The 24,566-nt window shown below is 43.3% G+C and overlaps 1 protein-coding gene across 1 annotated transcript in view; it reads right to left on the minus strand.

The window, feature by feature from the left end:
• Window positions 1-24,566, minus strand: part of ttc27 (tetratricopeptide repeat domain 27) — a 106,244-nt gene that overhangs the window by 9,806 nt on the left and 71,872 nt on the right. Inside the window, exons 11-16 of the mRNA XM_010892268.4 lie at window positions 15,401-15,496; window positions 12,539-12,661; window positions 6,106-6,333; window positions 4,645-4,743; window positions 3,982-4,034; window positions 2,138-2,303 (exon numbers count right to left, since the gene is read on the minus strand). Coding sequence (XP_010890570.1) covers window positions 2,138-2,303; window positions 3,982-4,034; window positions 4,645-4,743; window positions 6,106-6,333; window positions 12,539-12,661; window positions 15,401-15,496 — 765 coding nt within the window. The remainder of the gene's footprint in view (window positions 1-2,137; window positions 2,304-3,981; window positions 4,035-4,644; window positions 4,744-6,105; window positions 6,334-12,538; window positions 12,662-15,400; window positions 15,497-24,566) is intronic.

The raw sequence follows: 24,566 nt of genomic DNA on the forward strand, positions 1-24,566 counted from the left end.
TGTGTTCGAATCCTAAATACAGCGTTTAACACATTTTCTTCAGCAGGACCCACTGAATGAAAAAAAAGAAGGTATATGAAAGAGGCCCTTATAAGTCAGTCTTAATACTGGCTTCACTTCATTCCATAGAAGAGGAATGCATATTGGCCCATAGGGATTGAATTTGTAAAGTACCCCCCGCACAAGTGGGTTAAGGAGCTATGACGTTGACCGTCACTGCTCGTCCAACAGTTCAAAATACTACACAGAGTTGCGGTAGGCAAGCTTAAAAACACGATGCAGATTGCAGAAAATAGCCTACTCTCTTCAAATATGGTTATGAATGAAACTGTGCGTCAGTGAACCGGGAGGAGTTGGATATTAAAAGGTGCAGGAGGGAGGGACTGAAGACATGGGTGGGGACTCTAATGTCAGCGACCAAAACAGCAGCACCAAACTAAATACCTTGTGAGTGAGAACAGACTGTGGTAACAGACCATCACATTAACACTCATAAACCAAATGGGAACATCTTGCGATTTGATGCTCAAAGGCCAAATAAACTGGGGCCTACTGAACGAAGACTGAACAAAACTGAACGAAGACTGTTGGAAAACTAAGTAAAAGAATGTGATCCAGATGCCAATTACTTGGACATATCCCTAACAGCAGTGGGTGGCTGCTGACGACCTTTTCAAGTAGTGTGCTTTTACATCTTCAACCCAAATTGATGAGGCGCTTGGATCTTGCCAAGCATAAATGAATCCTTTGAGCAAGAGAAGAGCAAGAGAGGATGGGGGGGATGAAGATGTCGAGCACCTCCCTCCCACCACTACGACTGACTTTGCCAAGCTAATTAGAAAAGGCAATGAAACAGCTCCAAACAGGGCTGTGCATGTTAAGTGGCGCTCCAGTTGGGGTGCGGGACGAGGGCCGGGGATGATGACTGTACCCCCAGGAGCACAGAGGCCCCAACCCCCGGATATCTAAAGCCCTGTTTGTTATGTAGAGCGTTCACGTTCAGGCCCAAACATCTTAGTTGAAGTTAATTGCTTTGGAGGCAGACCATATATTCCAGGGCAGAGGACTTATATTTCCGTTTTGCTCGGTGGCCATGTTTGAACTTGTTTATTCAAAGTCATTTGTTAATTTCCTATTTAGTATGCATTGGTGGATTTTCACTTAGCAAGCAATGATTCTAAGATTTTTTTTGTAGATTTTCTTTAATGAAACCAAATGAAAGCGCCTGATGATCCTAGCAGGTCGGGTATTACCATTGCCGTGGATATATTGCAGAGAAAATCTTCAGAGTGTGAGTACGGTCTTCAAAGGTCTACAGCTCCCAATGCAATATGAAGACCTGACACCCTATTAGATATCAGAATGGTGAGAGTGTCAGCAAAATGAGCAACTAGAGGAGGAAGAGTTTTCCTGTCATGGATGTCCAGACGTTCCAGGTCTCTGAGTCATCCGTCAATGGAGCTCTCGGACACACAGTTTCAGTTTTAAAAAGGTGGCAGAGGGCTGTTCTCATTCTGCTGGGTTCAGGCCTGGCGAGGCGCTGGGCTCTGAGACGGAGCTAGCAGGGGAGAGAGGGTTGGATGCACTTCTGTACCCTGGAACATATGGAACCAAAATGACTCTGATCCATGGCTCCTTGCTAGAGACGTGGCTGCTACAGAAATGAGCTGTGACAGGGCCAGAGCAGAACAAGCAGATGAGAAGCGCATGGCTCCAATGTGCCATTTAAGGCACAACCCAGGTGACATATGGGTCCTGGTATGATCAAATCCCAGGTTACGATATACGTCCTGCTGCTAAATGTGAACTAAGACATGGGGCCTCCTGGCAACAGGAACAAGGATAGTTTTTTCCCAATAATTTTAATTGACATAGTCTTATCCTGAGCAACGTGACATAATCAGGGCATACATTTACATAGAAAACTTAACATGCATGCAGGCCCCCTGTTGGCATTACAAACACTGGGCCTACTGAAAAGTTTACATTTTACTTATGTACACACATATGTACACACAAAGGAACATAGTAGTTCTGCCAAGCCGCCCCTTGACTATGATTTCAGTTCAGTTTTGGATTTCCCCTTCAAGACAGGGCAGTCCGGCCCAAGACATGGTCCCCTGGACAGTGCTGTTACCTGTACATCCTTGAATTTCTCTCTCAGGTCCATGAGGCGATGGTAAGCCTTGATGGCCTCTGCAAACTCTCCCACGTCAATGCAGACAGCGATGAAGTTCTCCCAGATCTGCCAGTGCTCGTAGTTACATTTCAGAGCCTCCTGTAGGGTGCGGAACGCCTTGGTCCTGACACACAGAGGAAGTGACCGCCGTTAGAATTAGAGGCGTCACAATCATCTGAACATCACTGCTGCTGACGACTTGTCCAAGGGCAAGTTGCAAAGTCATAATAAACGGATGCGTGGCAGTCACAGGCCGGGCAATAAAACGTATTACTTGGTAAAACGTCACACGACATCGTGTTTATTATGGTGTAAATGGGGGAAACATTTGAAGTATGAAAACAATGGAAGTGGCTGGTAAATGTGTGTTCTTTTTTATCAACCTGCAACAGTGCCTAGTGGACCTAACGGTCACACACAAGCTTTATTAAATCACTTTTCTACAGAAATCTTCTTAAGTGTTTCCTTGTGTTTCAGAGCAATGTAATTCGCCGTTTCGCATTATTGGCCTCAGTACACCCTGGCAAATTAGGCACCCGCTTAAGGAGAAGTGGTCTTGCCCCTGGAATCACAAAACTCCCTCCCTGGAGGATAGCCTAGCCTGACTGACACGGCTGCGTGCCCCCCCCGTGTCTCTGACAACTTCGTGAAACGCAGGTTACATAGTTAGCGGTTGATCGTCACAGCCTCCCTCATCCTCCCTCTGATCCACCTCCACTCACACACATCACAGGCTCCTTCAACTGAGGTTTCGGCTGATTTAGCAGCGGTGCTAACCAGGTAGAAGTCGCTGTGATTTTTAATTTCAGGCCTGAAAGCACAGGGCTGATTTGAACAGGGGCTGAGGGGGAAATGTTTCCCTGGAAGGAAACTGCAGAGCTCCCTGGTTCCCAGACGCAGAGAGTTGTGCCAGGAAGAACTTGTGGTTTTCAGGGGAAATAAGAGCACCTGCCCGTCGTGCGGTGGTGGGAATGCACTAATTGACTTAAGCCTAATCTGGGTGATAACCCGTGTCGGCATGCATGGACCTGGGTCCTGTGGTAAACTCAGGAGGGAGCTGATGTGTTATCTTTCCCATTACTACTGCCCAGTGAGTTTCTGAGGAAATTGAAAAGCACTGAGGTCAGTTACGAGACCAAAGCGATGATCAGAGTAGGGGTGTGGTGGGGGGGGGGGGGGGGGGGGGGGGGTAGTGTGACATCAATCAGTTTCATTGGCAGGTAAACCGTTGCCATCTGTGGGTCTGTGGTGATGTTCGGTTTGATAAGTGTTGTAATGCTCGTCAACAGACACCAGCTCATCTCCTGCCCTACTCTCGTTATCGCCATCCGACCAGAAATCAATACTACAAGGCTGAATGGAGGACTTTTGGCAATCTCTCTCTCTGATCTAGGGTGTGGTGGATGGGGAAACTCTGGGATAACACGGCTAAGCCAGAACATTAAGATCTGATTCCTGTCTTTTTTGGATCCCTGTGATGGAGCCTGCACAAATGGTTAGGGTGGACGGACATGCAAGTGACAGTATGTGTTTATTCAAGCCCTGCTGAGCCAACAAAACCTTATTCTAATAGCTAACCCTAAAGATAACCTTAGCCCAGTGAATTGTGCGCACTAGTGGGAGGATAGAATTACGGACCATTGTTTCAAAACAAGGAGACACTCAAACATTGAACCTGTCACGTGTAATTGAACATGGCGGAACCATAAACTGCGCGTATGACTGAAGTCTCCATCTCCCAGTCCTAACTGCTCAGTCACTGACAGGTTAATAGCCCAGTGGGTGTGGCTGTTCATACTCACTTCTGACCCATGCGGATATATGCCGTGGAGAGGTTGTTCCAAGCTTCTGCGTTCTAGAGGAGGGTGGGAGAAAAATACAATTTACAGTTCACACACAAGAAAGCACAGGGTTGTTTAGAAGCTGTGACGGAAGACTGACTCAAATCTGTCATCTGTTCTGCTCCACCAGAACGTTACCTCTAAATGGAGTGGGAACACATTAAGCCGAACTGGGAAGTCTGCTGGAGTGTTATAGCTTTGGGTTATGGGCATAGAGAGCTCTCCACTTGTCTGACAGGGCATGTTATGCCTACATTCCGGGAACACAAAGTAAAAGTCCACAGAAGGCAAGTATGTGTGTGTGGGTGTGTGTATCGCTGGGTATTTGTGAGTTAGATATACAGAGAAAGGGGAAAGTTGGCACACTGACGTAAGACCTGACACTGGGTTCATGTGATCGGCTGTCCTCGTCTATGCGCTTAGCTAATTTCTGACATTGGGTTCATGTGATTGGATGTTCTCCTTTAGGTATTGATGTAAGGTTGACATTGAGTTAATGACTGGCTGTCCTCATCTGTGCGTTGCTGTAAGGCTGACATTGGGTTCATGTGATTGGTTCTGTCCTCTATTCACTGATGTAAAGTCTGGAAGGGATGTGATTAGATACAGTAGCAGTGCACTTACATCTGGCTCCAGTCCCACACACCTTTGGAAGGCCTTGGCAGCTCCCTCATAGCCCTCCAGGGCAAAGTAGGCACAGCCCAGAGAGAACCACACCCCAAGCTGCAGAGAACACCCAAACATTGTCAGACATGACCAGAGGTCGGATATCCTAAACTGTAACATTGGTGCTAAACGCTTACTCCCCACTTCCCATGGATGACAAGCAAACAATGAGCTCCGCCTGCCACACTTGAATCCGAAAGCCAAACCAGAGCCCCCCAGGGTCTGATGTTCCCATCCTCTGCTAAGAAAAGCCCGGCGGGAAATAAATGACAGCTGCCGTTTGAGTCACATTCAACGGCAGCGCTAAAGCATCACATTTCACACAGGTTTCAAATCTCGATGGCTGATGCCCACGTTCAATCGATTCCGTGAATGGAATTAAGGACGGGGATTCTTTTATTTATTTAAATAAAGTTTTTGTGGGTTTCTGATGTAGGTTGAATGTCACATTGACACAATGCTAAAGGCAAGGTAACATGTACCTGTATCTGCGCCCTAACAGTCCTGCTTTTAAGCCTCCCCGCTACACTCACTGACAGGTGCCACACATTAGATGAGGGGGAGGGGACCGGTTATGTAGCAGCCTCCTGTGCTGGTGGGAGAGCTTGCCTCGGAGGAAAGCCCACCCACTAGGCTGGGTGAGTGGTAGGCAGGAGGCCCCATTTGTCACTGACAATATGGGCCTCCACAAACCCACGCACTCCACCACCCGCACACTGAAATGTTTCTTCCCTCATGTCACTGCTCAAGAAGCCGAACTGTCACTCCATCGTCATTCTCCAAAGATGAAAATGTCCAGGGAACTGCAAAAGCTCTCATATCTCCTTGGCAATATTGAAACAACCCCTTTGGAAATGGAAGGGAAAGGTCATGGAGGCAAAACAAACCAAATAAAAACATCCTACTGCTGGCTGACCCGCTGAATTAAACATGGATGCAGGCCAGTAGAGTGAAGGAAAACAGGAAATAATTTCCATTTCCTCCATTGCACTGCAGCCAGGGTCAAACTGACTCCTTCTTTCTCCTCTTCACCCCGACATCTCCATCTTTCCCTCCTCCATTTGGCAGGGGTGGTTACGGGGTGAACGGGCTGCCATCTGTGCGCTGTGAACCAACAGGCCAGGATCTGGCCATCACCGCCTCACCTTTATTCACTACTCTGGGAAATGGAGCGTGTGTGTGTGTGTGTGTGTGTGTGTGTGAGCAAATGGGGGTGAAATAACATTCATTCCAGTTCTACACCACGGTGCCAACTGATTCTCTTTAAATGATTGCTTGGGTTCATCTATTCATATCACCAACAGGGAAGTAAGCAGCAGGTCGAGTTTAACCCTGTGTGTTCTACCCACGAGCCCTAACATGACAAGAATCAACCTCAGGGTCTCCAAAAGTTTCCAATAGTTTCGGTGGTCAGTTCACCTGCATGGTGTTGATGCGGAGTGACTTCTCAAAACACTCCACACACTGCTGGAAGTCTTTGGCCCGGAGGTGCAGAAGGGCCTTGGAGCGCATGGCGCGAGCACTGCGCCCATTTGACAACTCCCAAGCCCGGTCGTAATACTGGTGGTCCCGCAGTACATCCCCCAGCAAGCAGAACAGACTGGGGGTTTCCTTCAGCTCCAGCTCCCTACGCAGGATCTCCTCTGCCTGGGAGAAAGGCAATGGAGACAGGGAGGTGGGGACAAAAAAGCAAGAATAGTAAGAACAGGAAATAAGAGGGACAGAAACACGAGAAGGCCAGTGGGTGAATGAGACGGAATTGGTAATTTGTTAAAGTTCCTTTCAACCGGGCTTCTGTTTGTTTACGACCCTCTGGGCCAGCCACTTACCATTCCCTGCTAACAACGCTCAGGCTTTGATTTGGTCTGGGACTGCCACAATCCACTCAGTGGGAAAGAAAGCTATTGGCTCAATCAAGATATTAAAACTGTTGTCGCCCCCACTGGAGACACCACATCCACCCTTCCTACTGCTGTCCAACGTGTCTGGTCCACCCCTGCTTACAGCTAATTACATTTTAAAGTTCTGTATACACAAAAACACAGGACAATAATTGGGATTCCCATCCCTTTTTTGGTAGTTACAGTACATATGTTCATTTCGAGGTATGCCAGTCTGTCCCCGGCAAGGGTGAGTGCTTTTGTTTTAGATGGATCCTAATTCTGAAGGCAGAACCTAGGCCAAGCACAATGGTGCAGACTGGGCAACCAAGGAGAACCGGGTAACTCTAGTCCTATCAACCACAGCACTCATCAGACCACAAGACCCTGAATTCAAATCAACACGTCATTACAAAAAACAATACGGCCTGCAGAGTAGAACAGGCGTTGGATGAAAAAGTGTTTTTCAAATCAGCATGAATGGTAGCTCAGCATGGAACGCTGCAGCATTGCTGACCACAGACTGGGTTGAAAATAAACCACAGAAAAGTGAGGGTAGTTGAGCAGCTCCACAGATCACACAACAGTACCGGAGACTGACATTTTATATTATCAGTTACTTGGGTTTTCCTCTCAAAGCTTTTCGTTTCCAATTATTTACCCACAGAGCAGAAATATCATCATGACTCTGTGGCTGTGACATGATTACAGCGGCAGTATCGGGCACTCATATTTCACATATCTGTATTTACCGTGACCGCACATGATGGTCGAGGACAAACTCATCTTAGAGGACATGTGCATCCACATTTCAAAGAAATCCCTTCTTTCTCTAGTGAAAAAGCGAGCCAAGAATGTACAGTCCAATCTAAAAATCATTTCCATTGGATCTTCCTTCAAATATCGATATCACACAAACTGCCATCCTATCAGCCACACCACTGGTACTGGCCCACCATTTCACACTCATAGGTGGACACCATTTTGTGATTTAAAGGCTGAACACCCAAGCTAGAGGAGGCAATTTGTAAGAATGTCTAGATTTACTGCCACAAAAAACATTTTAGAAGATTTGAGAAGTTATGTGAGGACTGCCATACATCACACTCCTAGCAAATATAATTAACTAATTAAAAACATATCACTGCAGCCTTGAAATGCTCTTAGAAGGGATTAAGACAGGCTGAGAGAATGTGCTTGAATACAAAGAAATACGTCCATAGACGTTCTGGTGAAAAGTGATTTTGAGATGGGTTTATGTAACCTTGGAGCATGGCCACCAGTTAGAACCCCTACCATGCTCCTCCATAATGAGGAGAGAGCGAGGTAGGAAAGGTAACGGGGGAGAAACGGAGGGATTCAGCAGTCTTCCAAGTACAGACAGGCTTATTGTGCTGGCAAAACCACATAATTAGTTCTCAGAATTCACTGACCCTTGCTTAAGGGTAGAGCGGAATCACACTCTGGCTATATCTGTTGTTTTTCTTAATGGACCCTGCCTTACTATGGAAGCCTTGATACGTTTTTGTGAGGGCCTTTTCCCATGGTGCATTTGTACACTGAAGGGAATCCAATCAAGCTGGGAATATTTCATGAAAATGCACAATAATTGTGTGTTGTGAAGGTGAACATGAATGGGTCCACTGTCTGAACTGCATGTCCTGGGATATTCATATGGGAGTTAATGCCCCATTTCTACAACAGAGGTGCTTAAAACATTTGTCTATGTCATACATTAAATAAGAAAGTGGGTAATTAAGTATATTTGTTTTGTTCAATGTTTCGTGGCCTGGATACTTTGTATGACAGGTTAACACAGATGGCAAAAAAAGAAGAAATGAAATTGACTATGTTATTTGTATGGGCTTCTTTATAATGTTTACATTCACTAACATACACTAAGTACATACACCTAGAGCTAAATGATTTGGAAAAAATATTCACTCTGAAACCATTTACGGAATTGGAACAAACAGAAAGGCAATTTACTTATGTGATTTTAAACCCCTAGTTTACAATCATATAAAATGGCTAAAAGTAGAGTTCAGATTCATAAAAAGAAATGCTAATCACTAGAACATGATTACAGTGTAACTTGGGAAGGTGTTGCATTCCAGAAATATCACAAACGTCATCTGGTTTGGTGTGTGTGTATGGTAACACATCATGTCAAGATCAAAATACCTATTTGTGCCCCTCATAAGAAAGATCATTGATGCCCATGAGTCCAGGAGGGGTTACAAAGCCATCTCAAACAAATTCCAAGTACATCATTCCACTGTCCAACAGAAATGGAGAAAAGCCCAGGCCACTGGCAATCTACATTTGATAGTTCCTTCCCTACAAATTCAGGGAAAGAGCTGACCGAAAGATGCTTACAGATTGCTCTGAAAAAGTGTAATATCAAGGGATCTATAGGACTCTTTTGCTACAATCAATGTTTAAGAGCATTAGTCAGTCAGAAAAAGACTACCCAAACTTGGCCTATAGTTCCAGTCAAAGGTTTGGACACACATACCCCTTCACTTGACTGGTACTGTACATGGGAGGTCAGGAAGGAAGAAGCCTCTGCTCTCCAAAAACAATAGCAAGACAACTGATGTTTTTCAGGCAACAGCTGGGTAAAGACCAAAACTACTGGAACAATGTGTTGTGACAAACCGACACTTTGAACCAAAAAACGTATCAACATACATACCAACCGTAAAGTACAGATGATGTGGCTTTATGGTATGGGGGTGCTTTGAAACGTGCCATCACTGAGTCAGCCATGAATTCCATATTACAACAGAGAATTTTTGAAAATGCGAGGCCATCTGTCAAAAGGCTGAAACTAAACTCAACGTGGATCTTGCAACAGAACAAAATGTCTCAAAAAGAAAACATTACGGGTTATGGAATGGCCAAATGAAAGCGCCTCGCTTCTGTGCAAAAATTCACTGCCCGCCTTCAAGTCCAACCCAAAGCTGCATTGGTTCTACAGTGCAGGGTTTAGTTTCTCCAGTCTTTTTGTGTGTTTTCAATGAATCCTGTCTATTAATTCACCAGTCTATTAATTGAAATAGTAGCAAGGCTAGCATGAAGCTGTGGATTGGGGTGTGTTTGGGTCAAGTTTGTGGTGGTGTGTTTGGGCCAAGTTTGTGGTGGCAATGCACCACCATTTGGAGTGCAGTACACTAGCAGGGGTTGCTGGGAATCATGTTGCAGACAGGATAAGGAGGCAATAATGAACTGACAACTTAAATTTGAAGGACAGAAATGTGTCAAGGACCAGATCAGGTCTGTAGGCATGGTGTTTGACACAGGTGGTATCATGTATATAAGACATGCAGATTACCTCAAAACATTCTACAGAATTTGACTAAATGCAAGCTTTTCCTCTATTTATCTGGGTGCTGCCAGGTCAGGCTTATTCACATAAAGCATGCGTTCAGACACAGAGCAGGAACAGCAAGTTTAGTATTGAGAGACAACTGGCTGGAATCCACCCAAGTCTACTCCAGACAAATGGATTGCCTAGCATTTCTATCATGTTACACAGAACCCTGGCTTGGCCCAAAGTGCCTGGTTTTAGAGTGAAGGACTTTCTTTATTGACCAGAATGCACCCCTGTAATCAGATTGGAAGACAAAACAAGTTGTAATTTAATAACAGAGCACAATGGCCAGAAGCACTAGCATTCAGGGCTGGGACTGTGAGTAGAAGCTAAGGACGCATTTGGTGGCTAACCCGTAACGGCGTCCGCCCACACAGCTCAAAATGACAGACATCCCAATTACATTATGGTAATTCATCTTTAACAAGAACATGCAGCTCCTGTAATTAAGCAGCAAGTAAAGCATCCGTTCCAAACATTTGCCAACATGCAATTAGCGGGAAAACAATTTCAAACCGAGCACCTAACATGAGTGTTTCCATATGTGGCAGAGGTGAAAATCGCAGATTTTAGGGGTGCTCTGCTAAGGATGCACTACTATGTTGAGGGGTACTCTGCTAAGGATGCACTACTATGTTGAGGGGTACTCTGCTAAGGATGCACTACTATGTTGAGGGGTACTCTGCTAAGGATGCACTACTACGTTGAGGGGTACTCTGCTAAGGATGCACTACTATGTTGAGGGGTACTCTGCTAAGGATGCACTACTATGTTGAGGGGTACTCTGCTAAGGATGCACTACTACTTAAAAAAGGTCACCTAAAGACATAAGAACTCATGCAGAAAAAAAGTTCCAAATCAGGATTGTTTAAAGACATAGGCATAGGAAAACAACTGTTCATCCTTGTTTAGTTTACAATGATTTAAATAAAAATTAACCTAAACATTTTGGGTAACATGATGTACAGAGATCTGTTCTCCAAACGGTCATTAGAAAGGCTGATCAGCCAATTTGCTGGCCAAAGGATCGATGCCTTAGTAGTTGCCAAAACTTGGAAGAGTTTTCGATATGAAAAGATTTTCCTTTTCTCTTCTGTAAAGAAAATTAATAGAAACAGAACAGGAGCACTGGTTTCAATCTTAAAATTAAACATGCATTCACGTTTCTATGGTCGTATGAGGGAAATGAAATGTTAACATGACACATAGTAACAGCCTCCAGCTCGCCCTTGAATGGCAAATGGGAGGAACGCTTTAACCACCTGTTAAGAAATAAAATGTAAGCTTTATAATCATGGCCGTCATAGCTGTTTTTAACATGCCATTGCCCTTAGAATTGGTGCACAATGAATGGGCATATAAAAGCACGTTTCAGTGCAGGAGCAGCGAGCTGAGCTCATATATGTGACAATGCAGTAAAACTATGCTCTGTTAATGTGGTTGGCTGATAAGATGCACGACAATCAACAAAGAAATACACAGCGCAATATAATTCCACTAAATTATGCAATTTAACCCACATACTGATAAGCATGATGGTAAAACGTGTCTCTAGTGGTTGGTATTCCTATCAACTGATAAAAAAAAAACATTACTGGGAATAGGATTGTTTATTCCACTGATTTATTTTGCACGCAACAATATAAAAAAAAAAACTGCTTTATTTTATTCATTTTTGACAAAAGCTGGCAATTACCAGAAATCCTGGGGTATGTGTGTGTAAGTGCATGCATGTATGAATCGAGTGTGTGTGGAATACTCATTTCAGCTCAATCTCGCCAAGCCCTGTTGATCTAGAAAGATGGATGTTGTGATACTAGCTATTAAAGAAAATTTATGAGAACCCTGTGATTCATGTGGAAAGGTCACTTACAGAAAGGACAAGGGCTGATGGAGAGAAAAACTCTGACCAAAATCTGAAAAAAACATAAACAGACATCCATTGTCTAACATTTTGGGATAACACCCAGAAAAAGGATGCGACAAATCCAGGACCGATTTCATCAATAATCTTCACGATCACAGCAGGATGGCAGACAATGTTACAGGGTTCTTTCCTTGGCCTGGTGTAGCACGCTGTTAGAACTTGACAGAATATCCTTTGACAGGTGCAGGAGACCAAGGAGGTTCTGACCTGCAGCTTTTTTATTTTTGCCAATTCAATTCTGACTGAAGGCACTGGCAGGTCACGCAGGATATAAAAAATAAAACACCTGTAAGTTTTCCGCCAAAAAAGTGATCCTCTACCGATAGGAGAACCAACAAAAACAAATAAATCACAAGACTTCTGCATCTATGATGCTTTATTCTTTGCCTCACTGTCGGAATCAGAGGGTAAACTCTGACATCTGACTAAATCAAAATGTTTCCACAATTATGAGACCATTATTGGAAAATTCTCAAGTTGTACAAAAATGCTGAAGGATGGGGGGCCCTGCGAGACCATAGTCCCATTCATACCAAAACAAGCAACATTTCTATCCAGGGACAATGGGTCAGTAATAATGCCCCAGCCAGGTGTCCCTGGGTCAGTCCCAGTAGGGGGACAGGTCAGTAATAATGTCCCCAGCCAGGTGTCCCTCAGTCCATGTTGTACCTTGCCATGCTGGCCCATTCTCTCCAGGCAGATGACGGCATCCTCCCACAGCTCCAGCTTCTCGTAGATCAACAGGGCAGAGCCGGTGCAACCCAGGTCGGTCAGCAGGCTGGCCAATTGTTTCTGTAGATGGGAGCGAGCAGAGTGGTTCAGACATGGGATGGAACAACTAAATGGTTTCAAAGCGTTGAGGCCCCATCAGCCTTTAACACATTATTTAAAATGAAATCCCTTCTGCTAAGACCTGTGTTTGTCTATCCTGGAGTTGGCAGTGGGCATGTTCCATGAGGCAATATTCCTGTTTAGCAGTATTTAGGCTAAATGTCAGACGACTTTGCAAGATACATCGATAGAACTTATACTCTTACAGAATACAACCACAAACTATTTCCACAACAGAATCAAGGCTGCACCATCTCCACTCATTGTCCACTCAAAACCACTCAATCTACTGATTGCACAGTAGATTGAGTAGTTCACATAGGTGAACGTGCTGAGTAAAGCAATAAAAATGGGAAAGGGAAGGTGGTTGTACTAAAAAATATTGTTAATAAAAGTAGTAAGAGCAACCCCGCCCCCCAGGAGCAGTGAGCATTTTCAGAATTTGCTGAGGCACCAAACCCAATTTGACTGTCTAATAGAGAACCAGGAGCAGAACCTGTGTTGTCACTGAGTAAAGACTCTGTGTGGTATCACCTTTCGCCATGCACTTTCTTCAGATATTTCACAGGTTGGGTTTCAGATTTAAGAGATCTGATTTGGTTTGGACATTCAGTAAACATGTATTATTACTACATCTGTGTATGCCAAATGTAGCAACGGTCTATGTGACTGGCATTCCTCAGTCATGTGTGGGAGAGGAATCGGCTGCACTACAATGTGTGTTATTCAGAATGAAGTGCTGATGCTGCCAACAGTTCTAAACTGGGTTGAGACGACCCTCCTGCTCGGTCTTCCCTTTGTTTATTTGACAATTTTAGTGGACAGAGCTGGGAGGGTCCAAAGCAGTGATTCAGTACACCTGGAACAGGGGATAAAGGCCCCAGTAACACATTCTTCAGGGAGAACTCTCTCCACGCAGTCACTTACTGGTTGGAGTCATGATGATTAAATATTTTTTTTTTGTAAATATCCTTTGTTATCAATTTAATCTGACGGGCGGTGCCCACTTTGAGACAGTTCTTAGACCTGAAACGGTGGGGTAACAAGCAGAATACATTTCATCACAGATAATCTGTTCTAACTAAAAATCAAATATTCATACAAGGTCCTAACTCAATACAAATTCTTAAGAGGTGGTGAATTTGAGAAATATTTTTATCCTGTAGTTGCATGTGGTAAACAGAAGCAGTATGTCTTATTTCTAAGGATGTACATGAAAAACCCACTTATTCCAGTAGTTGATTATACTGTAGTTAGGTTCGCTCTTTACTTTTCTCTCTCTTCAGTCTCATTGATGTCAACACCAATGCTAATTAAGAGTTAACTTTGGTAAAACAGCAACATGGTCAAGAGAAAATTATGCAGTTGACTAGAACTCAGATTTTCTTTTTTTTTACAGGTTCTGGCTCATTCGAATTCAGTAATGTTGGACTGGGTCTAGGCTGGGGATTTAGCTCATCGAGTTTGTGTTGGACCAGGCTTCATGAGATGAGAACTCTAATCATGTCCACATGACCAGGGAGACATTGGAGCCAGGATGTGAACCAATAGGAAATGGCAGACATTCAGGCTAATAGGAGACAGCAGCACGTCATTTGTGCCTCCTCTCTTGTAAGCAGGAATACTCCTGAGATTCTGGTTGGAGAACTTCCCTGAAAGCAGGAAGGGCAGAGGCGAACATTTTCATTATATGGGTTACATATTGTAAGCAAATCCTAATATATCAGCTATATCGACACATGCCCCTATACATATTCCGGTACGCAGACACGGCCATTGTTACATGCCAGGCACACCTCTTGCTGTGGTGGAATTGCATCAGCACAGCCCCCAAGACTCTCTGACTTGCTTGCACGTTAAATTCCCCAGGGAGCAATCGGGTGCCTTCAATTCCAGCTTTATTGCGGTTTGCCGTTATTACATTGAGCCTCCTGATCTCTCTCTCTCTCTCTCTCTAACCATTAAACCCCTTTACAATCTACCTCTTCCTCTTTGCCATATCTCTGCATCCCTCCCTTTGTTTGTGTGTCTGGCAGTGTGTTGTGGGCCTCCCACTGCCTACCTAGACTAAATAAACATCTATTGCATTGACTGGTTGATTTGAGGAGGCGTTGGACATCTGAAATATATACAGTCTGAGAGGAAAAACAGACAGGCCTTCCATGATATAGTCTACCAGGTTGATGAAGTTCCTATTCTGTGGGGCATTAACTATCTGTTGGAAGGGGATGAGGGACAAAGGTGCACTGTATTACTGGCCATCAGATGGCCTTTGGTTTGAAAGCAGCCAACAACAAGCTTCAGTATGACATGTAGTCTGAATGTCAAATGTCTAAATTAGATCAGGGCTTTGATGCACTAGCTAATCCAAGATAACCATCGCTGTGATGATGAATGACAAGACGTTAGCGAAACTTGGGCAAGAGGTCAAGGCGGACACTGTCAAAATGCAGAGGTATGTCATAAAGCAACCCTGTTGAAGACAGTCTGAACTTAGTGTTCACTCATAACCACGACATATAGCTTGACCCATCACGATTAACCAATTAAAGACAAAGCTTTGATGAAGGACAATGCCCCACTTGTTAACTCAGTTCAAGTGAGGCAGCTCAAAAAAACAACAAAAAGCGAAACCTATTCGAAGTCAATCAGTGTAAAATGAAACAACCAGCAGAGGCGGAGAAAATGACAGGGTGTTACCTGGACCACCCATCTGGGAGGAGCCTGGCAGCAGTAGAAGAGTTTCAGACGCTCCGTCACAGGACAGCTCTTCTCCTCAAAGTAATCCACTATGGTCTGGAACAGAAGAGACAACCAACATCAACCAGGCAATATGCCAACAATAAACCTCTGTGAAAAAACATTTCAACTGCAAAATCCTCAGCACAACTATGCTCACTGATTGAGGTGCGAATAAAGCAGGTCTAAAAGCCCATTGATGGACAGTACCAAACCCGGATATCGGGTTTAGATTTCGGTTACGCCTTAATCTATGTAGTATTGACAGGTTATGCAACAAGGAAGTGGCAGTAAGGTACTTAATGAACACTGGCTGAGGGCATCCAGGAAGACAAGGAAGAAACAGTAAACACAGTTATCACAGCCAAAGGAGCCACAGCTGACTGCTATCCAATTGTCCTGTTCTCAGTCTCCTATGGTGAGACCAGTCATTTTATCAGCGGGTCTACATGCATAGCAACAACTCACATTCTGCCAGCTATATGAAAAGAGATATTTGTCTGTCCCTAAAATGGTTCCCAATTGCAGTTAAGTCTTTAACAACTATGAGATTGTCTTTCAAATTTTTGAATTCGAACATCCAATACCACGGCTCATAAACTTCAACCTAAGAGACTAGGCCTCAGTCCCATCATTATGGCTGGGTTTTGAGGGGTTATCAGTGGGACTTGGAGAGGGTCCAAAATCCTGTAATGAGATTTAGATCCTGATTACCCAGGATGAAGTGTTTAATTATAAGCAGTGAATGGAGTTGGGCAGCTTGGATGTGATTGGCCTCTGTGTGCAGAAACGTGGTGAAAATAAAGTAATAGTGGAACATTATATATTTTAGAACCTGGGACAGAGAAAACTGAAAGAGTGGATTCACAAGTGGGACACAAACAAAAAAAAACTAGAAACACACACACAGAAATAGTTAGAAAAATAAAAAGGGGGCAGAGAATAAAAATATTAATGATGTCCAAATGACACTGCTTCAGTTTAATACAAACCTAATGGCAATGATCATCGATCATTTTTGACCAGTTGTCAACATAAACAGCTCAAAGAAATTAAGGGAGCACAAACTTTAAAAGATCAAAATCTTTATTGTACATTGTGAAATTCATTGAGAACAAAATGACGTAACAACAGTTAACAGAAACCAAAATCACAAACCGATTGAGGGCTGGATTCAAACTCACACCGAAAATCTAAGTAAACAACCGAAATCCCAGGCTGTTCGAACTTACGTGAATTCCATCACGTCAACTTATAATGTGACTCCATAGTGTGTATGGCCCCCACGTGTCTGTATGCACTCCTGACAACGTCTGGGCATGCTCCTGATGAGACGGGAATCCCCCAGTGTCCTGGGGGGTCTATACCCAGACCTGGATCAGGGCATCAGTGAGCTCCTGGACAGTCTGAAGTGCTACTTGACAGCGTTGGATGCACCGATACATAACATCTCAGAGGTTCTCAATTGGATTAGGGTCTGGAGAAAGTGAGGGGCAGTCAATGGCATCAATGCCTCCCCAAACCATCACTGACCCACCGCCAAACCAGTCAGGCTGTATGATGTTACAGGCAGCATAACGTTCACCACGGCATCTCCAGACTGTCACGTGGTTAGTGTGAAGCTTCTCTCATCTGTGAAGAGAACTGGGCGCCAATGTTGGACCTGCCAATTCTGGTGTTCACTGGCGAATGCCAATCGAGCTGCATGGTGCTGGGCGGTTAGCACAGGTCCCACTAGAGGATGTCAGGCCCTCATGGAGTCCATTTCTGACAGTTCGGTCAAAAACATGCACACCAGTAGCCCACTGGAGGTAATTTTGTAGAGATCTGGCAGTGCTCCTCCTGTTCCTCCTCACACAAAGGAGCAGATTCCGGTCCTGCTGCTGGGTTGATGCCCTTCGACGGCCCTGCCCAGCTCTCCTCGTGTAACGGCCCATCTCCTGGTATCTCCTGTAGTTGTCATTTATGCGCTGTCCAATGTCATCAACTGCAAATGTTGACATCCTAACAGCAAAATCCAGAAGAGGAATACATGGAGCTGAAACCAATCAGCAGTCATGATTAAATTATAAAGCTATTGACTTCAGGACTTTTGACACACCAATATGAAATACTTTCTATTCACATATTGACCCATGCCACCAAAATGGAATGTGTCAATCATCTACTGACCTTATTTTGCACAAATGGAGGCTTGCACATCGTCTAACACTGGAAGGTAGAAAGGCAGAGACCAGAACCTATATTTCAAAGAAATGGTTTACATTTATTCGGCAGGTGTGAAACTACTGGCAACTAGTTTCAGACAACAAACAGGCATTGGAGGTCCACTGCAGTTTGAAAGGATGACGGGAGGAGAGCAAGGTGGGTTCTTCTGAATGAACATCAACCTCATCTGGAAATGAAGTTTCCAGTTGGCTTGGTGCAATCGGTTTCACTTAATGGCATGCCGGGTTTGTTCGAAAGCAGACTGCGGATGACTAATAACTAATTTTGTTTCTCCACAGCCAGTGGATATATTCAAAGCACAATCACAAACAGGGACTGGTGTGCGGTAAGCCCTGGTAGACCAGAAGCCCGAGTGAGACAAAGAGCAAGAGAGAGAACCACAAGCTACTAGGGAGTAGTTCAGAGAAGATTAACTGGTGGGGATGACTTGTGAGCAAAAACATTATGATTCACTGAACTGAGTCATTAGTTGCTCTGTAAGCAATTATAGCATATACTGAATCTAATGTAAAGTACTGTATATTTTAAAAAGTATACAGTAAATCAGAAAATGTAGTTTGTACTCTTTTGTCAGACCCCATTTGGCAATTTTCGCTGCATTTTAAATTCCCATGTTTGCATGGAACAAAACCCACAATATATGTGTGTCATACACTTCAAAAGATATCAGCTTTTTAAAAAAGGACAACGGTTTCCCAAATTATTCACCTTTCTGAAAAAAACATACATGTAATTAAAGCATGCCAAGAAATGTACACTAACCAGTTTAATCATATAAAAATATTTACACCAATAATAAATTGCTTATTGCTCTCCTAAATGCCTAGTAAAACCACATTATTTCAATATGTACTAGGTTATTATATTTAATAGGTCATATATACATATACACACGATATAAAAAGTCTACACACCCCTGTTAAAATGCCAGGTTTCTGTGATGTAAAAGAATGAGACAAAGAGAAATCCTGTCAGAACCTTTTCCACTTTTAATGTGACCTATAATGTGAACAATTCAATAAAAAATAAAAAAATACTTCCAGGAGGAAAAATAAAAACCTTACAATAACCAGGTTGCATAAGTGTGTCATCATCAAGTGGAGAAAATAGGGCACAACAGGGACATTACCAAGAACTGGACGTCCCTCCAAAATTGATGAAAAGATGAGAAGAAAATTGGTCAGGGAGGCTTCTAAGAGGCCTACAGCAACATTAAAGGAACTGCAGGAATTTCTGGCGAGTACTGGCTGTGTGTGACATGTGACAACAATCTCCCGTATTCTTCATATGAATGGGATATGGGTTAGGGTGGCAAGACGGAAGCCTTTTGTTACACAGAAAAACATCCAAGCCAGGCTGAAGTTTGGATTCTGTGCCTCTCCTCTCTTCCTCCAGACTCTGGGACCTTGATTTCCCAAGGAAATGGAAAATTTACTTTCATCAGAGAACATAACTTTGGACCACTCAGCAGCAGTCCAGTCCTTTTTGTCTTTAGCCCAGACGAGACGCTTCTGACGCTGTGTCTTGTTCTAGAGTGGCTTGACACGAGGAATGCGACAGCTGAAACCCATGTCTTGCATATGTCCGTGCGCGGTGGTTCTTGAAGCACTCACTCCAGCTGCAGTCCACTCTTTGTGAATCTCCCCCACATTTTTGAATGGGTTTTGTTTCACAATCCTCTCCAGGGTGCGGTTATCCCTATTGCTTGTACACTTTTTTCTATCACAACTTTTCCTTCCCTTCGCCTCTCTATTAATGTGCTTGGACACAGAGCTCTGTGAACAGCCAGCCTCTTTAGCTATGACCTTTTATGTCTTGCCCTCCTTGTGCAAGGTGTCAATGGTCGTCTTTTGGACAGCTGTCAAGTCAGCAGTCTTCCCCATGATTGTGTTGCCTACAGAACTAGACGGAGAGACCATTTAAAGGCCTTTGCAGGTGTTTTGGGTTAATTATCTGATTAGAGTGGCACCAGGTGTCTTCAATATTGAACCTTTTCACAATATTCACATTTTCTGAGATACTGAATTTGGGGTTTTCATTAGTTGCCAGATATATTCATCAAAATTAAAAGAAATAAACACTTGAAATATATCAGTCTGTGAAATTAATGTATACATTAAACAAGTTTCACTTTTTGAATGGAATTACTAAAATAAATCAACTTTTTGATGATATTCAAATTTTATGACCAGCACCTGTATACATATATACGTGTGTGTGTGTGTGTGTGTGTGTACACTGTATCACCGTCCCATATAGAAATAGCTGGAATTTTCTTTCCCAGTCAAAGAAAGAGTCAAAATCAAAGACATAACAGACATTTACAGAAGTATCTATGGTGGCTTGCTATCATTTCTTGTTCTGAAATATTGTACTAGTGGTCGGGATGGCAGTCGTAATGGTAGTTGTAGCAATGGTAGTATTTTTATTTAGTTAATGGTATGTGGTGAGTAATTAAAGTGGGTTAAATTGGAATAGTATAGTTGGGTTAGTATTGTATGCTAGAGTTAGTAAGAAGATACTGTAAATTGGTGGTGGCAAATAGGTTTGCAATTAGAGAATCTGACAAAAAGACACTAGATCAAAACCACAAGACAGAATGTGAGAGTTATCTGTCCTATTCCAGAGAAAAACTATAAACCTAACCTGCCCCCAGGTTGATGAAACAAAATGTTTGACACCGATTTCAATGTATAATATATAAACCTGCATTCAGCCAATTACAATGAATGGGGATACAACATTCTTTACAGTTTGACGCTGGAATATCAGAAGAAAAAAATCTAATTTGAGTCAGTCTGTGCATTTCAACGCTGAAAGTGTGTGAGGAGCTGAAAAGGACGCAAAATAGGAGTAAATCCACTTTTTGCTTTTTTAGTGAAATCATTTTTATGCAAAAACACCCACATAAAATCAACAATCTTTGCAAAAGTCAGTCAGTATCATGTCAAAGTTGGTTTGGTGTGTAAAGCATAATTGGATCAAGAGCAGATGCGATTCCAAATATTTCCCAATGAAGCCTACACAAAGCTTTTATACACATTTCAAAATAAAATGCATCAAAGACACATAGGGCTGTATACAAGTTGTTTTCTGAATTTTAATCTGTTTTTAGAGCAGCTTGTCAACCCCAGCAGATATTAATGTCATCATCACCAATCAATAGTTTTTTTTTTTTACCTACAAACCCGATTCCAAAAAAGTTGGGACACTGTACAATTGTGAATAAAAACAGAATGCAATGAAGTGGAAGTTTCACATTCTATATTTTATTCAGAATACAACATAGATGACATATCAAATGTTTAAACTGAGAAAATGTATCACTAAGTTGACTTTAAATTTCATGGCATCCACACATCTCAAAAAAGTTGGGAAAAGGCCATGTTTACCACTGTGTGGCATCCCCTCTTCTTTTTATAACAGACTGCAAATCTCTGGGGACTGAGGTGACAAGTTGCTCAAATTTATGAATAGGAATGTTGTCCCATTCTTGTCTAATACAGGCTTCTAATTGCTCAACTGTCTTAGGTCTTCTTTGTCGCACCTTCCTCTTTATGATGCGCCAAATGTTTTCTATGGGTGAAAGATCTGGACTGCAGGCTGGCCATTTGAGTACCCAAATCTTTCTTCTATGCAGCCATGACATAGTAATTGATGCAGTATGTGGTCTGGCATTGTCATGTTGGAAAATACAAGGTCTTCCCTGAAAGAGACGACGTCTGGATGGGAGCATATGTTGTCCTAGAACTTGGATATAACTGCCAGCATTGATAGTGCCTTTCCAGATGTGTAGGCTGTCCATGCCACACGCACTCATGCAACCCCATACCATCAGAGTTGCAGGCTTCTGAACTGAGCGCTGATAACTTGGGTTGTCCTTGTCCTCTTTAGTCCGGATGACATGGCGTCCCAGTTTTCCAAAATGAACTTCAAATTTCGATTCGTCTGACCACAGAACACTTTTCCACTTTGCCACAGTCTATTTTAAATGATCCTTGGCCCAGAGAAAACGCCTGCGCTTCTGGATCCTGTTTAGATACAGCTTCTTTTTTGACCTATAGAGTTTTAGCCGGCATTGGCGAATTGCACGGTGGATTGTGTTCACGGACAATGTTTTCTGGAAGTATTCCTGAGCCCATGTTGTGATTTCCATTACAGTATCATTCCTGTATGTGATGCAGTGCCGTCAGAGGGCCCAAATATCACAGGCATCCAGTATGGTTTTCTGGCCTTGACCCTTATGCACAGAGATTGTTCCAGATTCTCTGAATCTTTGGATGATATTATGCACTGTAGATGATGATAACTTCAAACACTATTTTTCTCTGAGAAACTCCTTTCGGATATTGCTCCACAATTTTTCGCCGCAGCATAGGGGAATTGGTGATCCTCTGCCCATCTTGACTTCTGAGAGACACTGCCACCCTGAGAGGCTCTTTTTATACCCAATCATGTTGCCAATTGACATAATAAGTTGCAAATTGGTCCTCCAGCTGTTCCTTATCTGTACATTTAACTTTTCCGGCCACTTATTGCTACCTGTCCCAACTTTTTTGGAATGTGTAGCTCTCATGAAATCAAAAATGAGCCAATATTTGGCATGACATTACAAAACGTCTCACTTTCAACATTCGATATGTTATCTATATTCTATTGTGAATTAAGTATAAGTTTGAGATTTGTAAATTATTCCATTAATTTTTTACTCACAATTTGTACAGTGTTCCAACTTTTTTGGAATCGGATTGGTTGAAACTATGATGCCAACAGCATATTACGTATGCTAGCCATGCTACAAGTTTATATAAACAGCATGTAGCATTGAGCAGTCACATCTAAATTATAACAGGACAACCTCTAAAAGTTACACAGAGAAAACAGCCAAATACAGTGAACTCTAAATATTTCATCAGTGATGTTTTAGTCTGTTTTTTGGCTTTATTCCAACACTGGATTTTAACTTATCCAATAACTATTGGGCAAATTGCAGACTGTCAGCTTGAATTAAAGGGTATTTCTATTCATAACGGTTGAAACATTTAGTAATTACAGCACATTCTGTTTGCCAATTTTCGGATGCTAAATGTATTTGGACATTAAAATGTACAACCACGCTCTTTTCCTTCTGTCTCATGACTGCATGTGAAAGGGATGCTCAATTGGATTCAGATCAAGTGATTGAGTAGTAGTTTCCTTATGAAGGCCGGCATGATTTGCTTCGACACATCTTTGGTCATCATGTTGTCAAACACCAGCAAACGCGAAACCTAATATCAGGGCTATACCTGCTGCTCTGTCGTGCATGCACTAGCAATTGCAAATGGACACACCTGCCCAATAACAAACAGCTGTGAAGACAAATGTCTAAATACTTACAGCACTCTCCAAAGTAGGGAAAATGCGCAAAACATGCTGTCATTTTGAAATGATTATTTCAATATTAATGAATACAACCTTAAAGTGCAGGAACACAGAGCCAAAGTGTCACTGTCCAAATTCTTCTGGTACAGTACAATCCTACATATTCTACACAGAGGGAATTGATCAAGATAGCAAAAGCAGAAACAAAGCCCAGACAGATCCCTGTGGACCCACCTTGTTGCTTCCTCTTAGAAGTCACCCTAGTTGCTGAAAGGAGCAGGACGGGATTCATCATTCCTGCTCCGACATGAAACAACTCAACACATGACACATTTTCTTCACTTTTTCCCCTATTTCCCTTCAGCAGCCAAGGAGATTAGAAGTCAAAACACATCGCCGTGAGGGAGAAAGAATGTGAAACAAAGCAGAGGGCACTCCCCAACCCCCCTTCGCTCCATTCCCCCAACTCTCAGTCATTGGTGCATGTGAGCCGCCTGTCAATCCTTGCTCTAATGCGGTGCTTTTTGGGTTCTGGCATTCTGGGGGAAACGGTGATCAAGCGTGCTGTCTCTCAGGGGATTGGGCCGGGTGGCGATGAGGTTGGTGTCGGAGGGGGGTCAGTGAGTACTTGATGTCTTCCTTACATGGTGATAGACGGGTGGCTCCCATCCCCAGGAGTCTCCCCCATAGCGCTAGATGACTGAACCCCCCCCCCCCCCCGCCTGTCACACAGCAAGCCCACGAGGCCCCCCTCAGCCGATTCACCCCCTCTAGGCGCTGTCTGTCAAATCAGGTTTGGAATAAGACTGCTGAGCTCCATGTGCAAACATTTGAGGAGGGGAGGCTAGAGAGATTGAAACCAGACTTTTCTCTTTCCTTTGTCACAAAACCATGGATGAGTTCTACAGTGTCTGGCTGGTTTAAGAGTCTCCTGTTCTATTCCCGACATCCAACTGTCATAGCCCGGGCCCCAACCTCCTGCTTTATGACTCTGACCTTGTCTAGCGACGACTGACAGCTCACTGAACACCTGGAGCACTGAAGTTGTGGATGGAGAGAAAAACAGGCAGACACCATGATGTCATCCAAGCACAATTTGAAGCAACCCTGAGAAGAATATAAATTATTCCCTGATCATACCTCTACGCACGGGCACAAGTATGTGTGAGAGATGGTCCACACTTCAGCTGGAAAAAGGGTTGCGCAGAGAACAAAAGATGTGCGTTCTTGTGAATGGTACTGCAGTGCATCTCAGCACGTCACTAGACAAGATGGATACCCAGAATTTAAATAACATTTACATAAAATGTAAATACAATTTCTAATTCACACTATAAACAAGACACTGTCCCTGCATCATAAGGCGAGCAGCGCTTCCACCAGACCACTGACCAGGAAGATGCATTACCCCCCTGACGGTGTTGTCTACCTGGCAACTAACGAAGTGGCTCACCGTCAAACAAGTGCTTCTGCTAGTGTGAGATGTTTCAGTTGCTTCCCAAAGACACATTTTTTTTTCGCCTTCTGTTTATAC

Source organism: Esox lucius, chromosome 6 (genome assembly GCF_011004845.1).
Source record: "Esox lucius isolate fEsoLuc1 chromosome 6, fEsoLuc1.pri, whole genome shotgun sequence".
NCBI lineage: Eukaryota > Metazoa > Chordata > Actinopteri > Esociformes > Esocidae > Esox > Esox lucius.